At 42.6% G+C, this 8180-nt stretch overlaps 1 protein-coding gene across 2 annotated transcripts in view; it reads left to right on the forward strand.

Moving 5' to 3' along the window:
- The window catches only part of MAP3K20 (mitogen-activated protein kinase kinase kinase 20), a 167769-nt gene extending 163659 nt beyond the window's left edge, over positions 1-4110 (forward strand). For both annotated transcript variants that reach the window (XM_070580211.1, XM_008533255.2), the window contains exon 20: positions 1867-4110. In XM_070580211.1, coding sequence (XP_070436312.1) covers positions 1867-2567 — 701 coding nt within the window. In that variant the 3' untranslated portion in view covers positions 2568-4110. The remainder of the gene's footprint in view (positions 1-1866) is intronic.
- Positions 4111-8180: the final 4070 nt, after the last annotated feature.

Consider the following 8180-nt stretch of genomic DNA (forward strand, 5'->3'; position numbering starts at 1 on the left):
ACCACCTGGCAACCTGATAGAAATGCAAATTCAGTCCTGCTGAATCAGAAACTGGCAGTGGGACCCAGCAGTCTGCATTTTAATAAGCACTCCAGGTGATTCAGAGGCATTCTAAAGTTCTCAAACCATGGGTTTTAACTATAATAAAATTTATTATTTTCCAAAACGAGCAGTCCAGAGGCAGGCCAGGCTCCAGGTGCAGTAAGATGAGCCAGCTCAACCACTCTAAAGACAGGGAATGAAGGTTTCCTTCTCTCCTTTGCCCCCACTGTGTTTCCGTCATCACATAAAGACCAGGCAATGTGCAGGGGAAACGGGAGGTCAATCTCCTCCCTGTTCTCATGCTTAGGAGTGAGAAAGACCTGCCCAGAAACCCCCAGCAGACTAACCCTCAGGTTTCTTTGGCCAGACCTTAGCAACTTGCCCATTTCTTTTTTTTTTTTTTTTAAAGATTTTATTTTTTTCCTTTTTCTCCCCAAAGCCCCCCGGTACATAGTTGTGTATTCTTCGTTGTGGGTTCCTCTAGTTGTGGCATGTGGGACGCTGCCTCAGCGTGGTCTGACGAGCAGTGCCATGTCCGCGCCCAGGATTCGAACCAACGAAACACTGGGCCGCCTGCAGCGGAGCACGCGAACTTAACCACTCGGCCACGGGGCCAGCCCCAGCAACTTGCCCATTTCTAAACCTGCCATCCCTCCGTCTGGCTTGGACTAATGAAAGTCTGTCCCTGGTGCCAGAATGTGGTCATCTTCCCCCGACGCACATGGCTCCACGGAGGGGGTTGGACACCAAACAAAATCAGGGCTCTGTTGAAAGCTAAAATTTCAGAGAAGTCAGGGTGAAGGAAAGGTGGCATTGTGGTTGAATGAAGCCTGTGAGGAGTGTCTGGATGCAAGAGGTCACCTGTACCAGGAAGAGTCACTCGCCTCAGAGGTGTGGCTCACCTGTGCAGAGCAGTGATGAAGGCTGCTCGCTGGCAGAGAGAAAGGAGCACGCTCTGTCCCTCTCCAGAAGTGCCGTCTGACAAGCAGGGCCGGATAGCTCAGAGAGGACCACCAGGGAACCGGACTGTGGGCAACATGGGTCAGGCCTGGGGGAAGACAGGAAAGTTCCAAGGCCTGGGGAACTGCTTATTCACCGAATTATAGTTTACTAAATGGTTCTTGTTGTTGTTTACTTTTACCTTAACTTCTTCCTGTTTGACATGAAGCTTCATTTTTCATGCAGAAAATGCTTCTTATTCCTGAACCTCAGGAATCTCTCCTCTGGAAATATGAACTGTCTTTCTTCCAAACAGTCTCGGGCTGTCCCAGCCATTGGAAGCCGATTTCTTTTATCTGCATTTAGGGATCTTGAGGATTTAAAAGTGCTGGTTGACAGAAAGACTTTTGTTTACTAAACATGCCCCTGCCATCCAAACACACCTAAACAGCAATTTCTAGAAGTAACAACACCGCTAAGTGGGAAGAAGATGGGATTTAGGTGCAGAGGGACCTGGGATTATTAGCCGAGTAACCTAGGCAAGTTACTTGACCTCCCAAGCTGCAGCCTCCTCATTTATAGAGTCAGGTTATTAGTATGTACCTGAGAGGGTTATTGGGAGGATTAAATGAGATGATGTAAGTAAACCCTATGGAACAATGCCAAGCACAGGGCATGTACTCAGTAAGTGCAAATGCCCTTATTTTTTTTAAAAAAAGTGTTTATAATAATAAAGGAAACGTCCTTATACCTAGACTAGAATTTCTATGAATGGGAAAGCTTACAGCATCCCAAACAGGCTTGAATTATCTGGGGATAGGCTTATTAATTAGACATGCAGCTTTGCTGTGGCTTAAAAGATGCTCACTTCCATTTCTTCTGCAGGTGCTGATTGCCAGTGGTTGGATACTCTCAGGATGCGACAGATTGCATCCAACACCTCTTTACAGCGCTCGCAGAGCAATCCTATCCTGGGGTCGCAATTCTTCCCATACTTCAACGACCAGGATTCCTACGCTGCTGCTGTGAGGCGGACCCCGGTGCCCATTAAGTATCAACAGATTACACCTATAAACCAATCCAGAAGCTCCTCTCCTACTCAGTACGGACTGACCAAAAACTTCTCTTCCCTACATCTCAACTCCAGGGACAGTGGCTTTTCCAGTCTCACTACTGACAACTCTTCAGAGAGGGGTCGATACTCAGGTCGAAACCGGGACAAATACGGTCGTGGTAGTGTATCACTCAATTCTTCTCCTAGAGGAAGATACAGTGGAAAAAGTCAGCATTCCGCTCCTTCAAGAGAAAGATATTCTGGAAAATTCTACAGGGTTTCTCAGTCAGCACTCAATAGTTACCAGTCACCTGACTTCAAGAGAAGCCCGAATGACCGCCATCAACCCAGGACCATACCAGGAATGCCTTTGCACACTGACACTAACTCAAGAGCCAGTGAAGAGGAGAGCAAAGGCAGCGAAGGAGGATGGACCAAAGTGGAATACCGTAAGAAGCCCCACAGGCCCTCTCCTGCCAAGACCAACCGAGAAAGAGCCAGAGGGAACTACCGTGGAAGGAGGACCGTTTGAGAAATTGAACTAGATGACTTTTTCTAAGCAGGCTTTTGTGTTTTTTTTAATGCAATGAATTTTGACAGTATGATGCCTTCAGAAAGAATTAACAGGACAACTTTTCTATTTTTGGATTTTGGGAATACCTTTTAATTGAGACTTCAGCCAAACCAGGGCCAAAATTATGGATGTTGGTTGCCCAATGATGGCAACTGGACTTCAACATAAGTATCCATATTTCCCCCCCTGAATTAACATTTTTAGAGGAGGGGATATGCCATCTTTTTACCCTAACCGCTGACGTTCTGGTTAGCAGGGCCTGGACGAGGGTGAGGTGATGTGGAGCATGTGTTTTGGGTACAAAATGTAAGGGGGCACCAAAACCCTCAGTAATCAAGATAAATAATATTCTAATGCAATATTTAAATAAATGAAAATTAATGCAAAAGATTTTGTGATAAACAAAAAATCAAAATTCTAGATAAAGACAGGATCAATGTTACTGATTTTTCTTTTTGCCTAAGGCTCCACTATGGCTTGGCAAGGCACTGTTACTGATCCTGTCTTTATTTAAAATTTTAATATTTTGTTCATCATGAATTTTTGCATTGATTTTCTCTTTTAAAATATTGCATTAAGGGGCTGGCCTCATAGCTGAGTGGTTAAAGTTCTGCACGCCCCACTTCGGCGGCCCAGGTTCTCGGGTTTAGATCCTGGCGCAGACCTACTCCACTCATGCTGAGGAGGCATCCCACATACAAAAGTTGGAGGAGGATTGGCACAGATGTTAGTTCAGGGCCGATCTTCCTCAAGCAAAAAATGAGGAGGATTGGCAACAGGTGTTAGTTCAGGGAAAATCTTCCTCAAAAAAAATTGCATTAAAATATCATTTATCTTGATTAACTGCGGTGGTGTTTTTGTTTGTTTGTTTGTTTTTTGATGCTTCCTTAAATTGTGTGCTCATGGCCAGTGCCTCACCTGCCTTTTTCTAGTCTCAACGCTGCTGGTTAGTATTTATCTTAGTAAGATATTTGGGTTTTTATCATAGTCCAAGCTGAACTGATTTGACTTGTCGTTTTTAGGCAATAAAAAAGATTATTGAACTTAATGTGGATTATGATGCATATCTCATTTATTAACACTCATCAGAAACCAAAGATCTAAATTACCTAGGAGATTTGTGGTTATTTCTTTCCCAAAGCTCCCAGGGACTGCCTTTGAATATTATTTTCCACATTTTACCAAAGGAGGAGCAAAGAGGGGAAATCAACAGTGCATAAGGACTTCATGGGATGGCAGAAATCTAAAATCTAAAAGAAAACAGACACAGAGCAGGATATAAACATCACAAGCTAAAAGCCAGAGAAACTTAAAATTACCAGCATCCTTGTTAGAACCAGACAGTAAATACCATCTTTGCAGCAAGAAAGCTCTAAGCAGCTGGGGGTAAAGAGGTAAATGGTGCGGGTGGGAGGACAGGCGTTGTGGGATCCAGCTTGTGAAATCCTTCCTATTTTACAAATCAAAAAGTCTATGTCCAATAAACAAATGTTACTTTCAATAGAGTCTGAGATTCTGTTCAAGTTTCACTGACCCTGAATGTCCTGTGTCCTTTGCCCTGCATAGGATTCTCAGGGTTCTGGGGAAACCCAAGTGGCACCTGAATTCTGTGAGGTTGAGTTGTCTTTTAATAGAAACCGGTCATCGAGTATATGTGTGTGTCCCCAGAGTAGCTGCCCTGCTGTCATCAAATGCTCGGGGTCTGTTGGGGAAAACTGCATTTGGGGAGCATTAAAGTCAAGTTTGTAGGGAATAACCTTCTTATATGAGAGAAGACGTAACCTAACATCGTGGATTCAACGAGCCTTATTGTCTGCCATCTGCATTTACAAGCAAAAGCAATGGGAAATGGTGAAATCAGGGCGGGAGGGGGAATCTTTTCCATCACAGATAACTGACTCCTCTAAGGTGTTAAGCCCCACTGTGACCCTTTTCCACAAAGCTCATCACTCACAGTCTGTTTCCAAGTGTTTTTTCCCCCTGTCCTTTGTTCATGTTTAAACTGAGAGAAAAGTGGACTAAGTCTGCTGTCTTGATACCATGCTGCTTGCAAATGAGCATTGACGTATTCTCTTTGGTTAGAATTTTTGGACAAGTAGCTGAACAGGGAGTCTTAACTGAGTCACTCTGAAAGGAACACTAAGGATGGCTTTAATTATTAAAAAAAAGTGTACATTCTGGGGAATTATTTAAGACACTCGTTTAAAAAGTGTTTTGCAAATGATTGTTCATTTCATGCTATCTTCCCCTTCTGGTTTTCTTGGGCCGTGGGTTAGAGAATCCAAGCTGGTAGTAAATTGACTTAATGACTTCAGCCCTATTTAGTAGAGTAGCTGATCACAAAGAGGTTATTCCAACAGTCTACAAAACTGACCACTTGGTAATATCTCATGGGAAAATACTTGTCAGCATCAATGCTACCAGTCAAAACCAAAATGAGAACATCTGGAGTCTGCTTCTTGGTTGTAAAGAAATAGTAAGAGTTGGATGTTCTTTTTTTTTTTTCCCCCTAATTATGCTTATTCACCAAAAGTTGCTTGCCAGATTGAAAGATGAATGTAAGTCAAGAACAGAGCAAGGATTAACAGGATGGTTTTTTCCATCAAGCTAAATCAGTTGCCAACAAGAGGAACTATTTAACCTGGAGGAGACTGGGGTTAATACCAAAAAAACAAAAAAGGATATTTTAGGAGAAAAAAATTATGCAGTCATGCATCACTTAGCAGGGATACATTCTGAGAAATGCATTGTTAGGCGATTTTGTCATTGTGCAAACATCATAAAGCATACCAAAGGGGAACAAAATTTGACACCCCAAAATGTGTCTCTTTAACATGAGAATTACTTTAGCATGATTATTTTTAAAAAACAACAGACTCAAAAAGTTTTTCTGGTTACCTCTCCCTTAACTGCCTAAAAGAATTCAAATTAAAAAAAAACTGTCTCAGGAAGCAAGCTATCACCTTAGCATGACATGAACTAGGTACTGGGACACTGGGGGAGCGCCTAGAAAAGCCTGTTTGTTGGGCTCCCTTCTGTGTTCTTCTGTTTCTTTTTTTTAAGATTGGCACCTGGCCTAATATCTATTGACAGTCTTTTTTTCCCTTTCTCCCCAAAGCCCCCCAGTACATAGTTGTATATTCTAGTTGTGAGTGCCTCTGGTTGTGCTATGTGGGACGCTGCCTCAGTGTGGCCTGATGAGCAGTGCCATCTCTGGGCCCAGGATCCGAACTGGCAAAACCCCGGGCCGCCAAAGCAGAGCGTGCAAACTTAACCACTCGGCCACAGGGCTAGCCCCCTGTTCTTCTGTTTCTGTGTGGCCAAACACTTGTTTTCCAAACATTTGCTCCTTTTCACCTACCTGTGAGAACTGCCTTCCCCTTCCCTCTGAAGTCCCTGACTATCCCTACCCCCCACATCTTCTTCTGTCTTTAGCTGAGGATGGCATTTAAGGTGAGGGCTTTGGCCATTTTGGCAAATTACTCAGTTTTCCTAGGTCTCTCCCATGTATACATATTATTAAACTTCTGTTTGTTTTTCTCCTGTTAATCTGTCTCATGTCAATTTAATTCTTAGACCAGCCAGAAGAACCTAGAAGGGTAGAGGAAAATTTCTTCCTCCCCTACAATACTTACACAAACCCAGATGGTATAGCCTGCTACACACCTAGGCATGTGGTACTGATCTTATGGGACCACCATCACATATGTGGTCCATTGTTGACCGAAACATCATTATGCAGTGCATGACTGTAGTAGGAACAAATTAAGAAAGAATACCTTGGGTTGGGCACCTCCAAATGTGGGGATTTGGTGGACCCTAAGTAGGCTTCTGATCCAGTCTGGAACTGCTAAATCTACATAGGATGCTACCATGGAGGCAGTCATTATTCCAGGCATAGCCCAGACAAAGCAAGATGTTCTGCTCCTTGCACGAAGTCCCTGGATTAGCAATTCTATAGAACTAACCTGAATAATCTAATAACCCCAAATATGTAAAGGAGAACTGAAGATAATTTATCAAGGACTACTTTAGAAATAAATATAAACTGCCAATTGTTTTCAACCAATTTATGAACATAGTTCATAAAAATAATAAAAATTAAACTGCAATGTTTAAAACTACTTAAAGTAGGGGGCTGGCCCCATGGCTAAGTGGTTAGGTTTGTGCGCTCCACTTCAGCAGCCCAGGGTTTTGCTGGTTTGAATCCTGGGCGTGGACATGGCACCACTCATCAAGCCATGCTGAGGTGGTGTCCCACATGCCCCAACTGGAAGGACCCACAACTAAAGATACACAACTATGTACTGGGGGGGCTTTGGGGAGAAAAAGGAAAAAATAAAATCTTTAAAAAAAAAATCTATTTATAGTAAAATTTGAACTGGGAAAATTAAGAAACAATGGCCACAAAAGAAAATTCGAAGTGGCGAAAGCAATGATGGGTAAAATTTGATATGAACAAAACAAAAATTTGATATATAAAATCTTCAGTGTAAAATTTAGATTGAAAAGAACTCATCCTATGGAAAGAAAATCAGTACAATAAATTTAATACAAAAATGGGAAACAATTTTATGATGTTGGATTTTTGATTAAGAAATTAAATCGACATAATGACGTTCACTCTGTAAATTCTCTCTTGACAAAAACACTTCTCAATAGTTATATGGTTTTGACCAAAATATTTTATCCATAAATATAGAGTCAAAATGTTTTAGGGTCTGGGGCCGGCCTGGTGGTGTGGTGGTTGGGTTCGTGTGCTCCACTTCGGCAGCCTGGGGTCCGTGGGTTTGGATCCTAGGTGTGGACCTATATACCGCTCATCAAGCCATGCTGCGGTGGCATCCCACATACAAAATAGAGGAAGATTGGCACAGATGTTAGCTCAGGGCCAATCTTCCTCACCAAAAAAAAAAAAAAAAGTTTTAGGGTCAAAGCAGCAAGATCAGAATGTCTCGTAGTTCAAAATAGCAGGGTCAAAACATTCTGGATGCAGCTCAGAGCATTCTGACTTGACTGCAGTTCAGAAGTACCTAATATTTTATAAACCTTGTAAGTACCTTCTCTGTGATTTATCATCTCCCCTCGACAAGTCGGTACACATATGGCATGCTCCTAAAACTGGCTTTCAGAAGCTGCTCAGTTACAAGATGCCATGATTTGGTTGTGCCAAACTGTTCAGGGTGCAGCATCATTGAAATTTTAAATTATGGACAGTGTATTTAGGAGGCTTATAAAATCTCTTGTCATCACTGGATTTAAGAAGCTCCTGTTAAGCCAGGATGCCCTGCAGAAGTCAGAGCTTAAGACTTAGGCCCAGCTCTGTCTGTTTGCTATTACTGGAACTGGTTTAGGAGACTCTCCAAGGTGGAGAAAGTGCCAGATCCACGGTTGAAATGGTCCAGGCTTTAGTGTGGCAGGCACCAGTGACTTCTTCCTCAACTGCCCTTTCCTTTTGACTAGCCAGCTGGCCAAATAATGCATGAGCAAATCAAGAAAGCCAAAAAGTGAAGATGACTTGTGACTCATAGTTCATTCAAAACTAAAATCAAGATTTACTCTCCATAACCA

This window comes from Equus przewalskii, chromosome 17 (assembly GCF_037783145.1).
Source record: "Equus przewalskii isolate Varuska chromosome 17, EquPr2, whole genome shotgun sequence".
NCBI classification, from domain to species: Eukaryota; Metazoa; Chordata; class Mammalia; order Perissodactyla; family Equidae; genus Equus; species Equus przewalskii.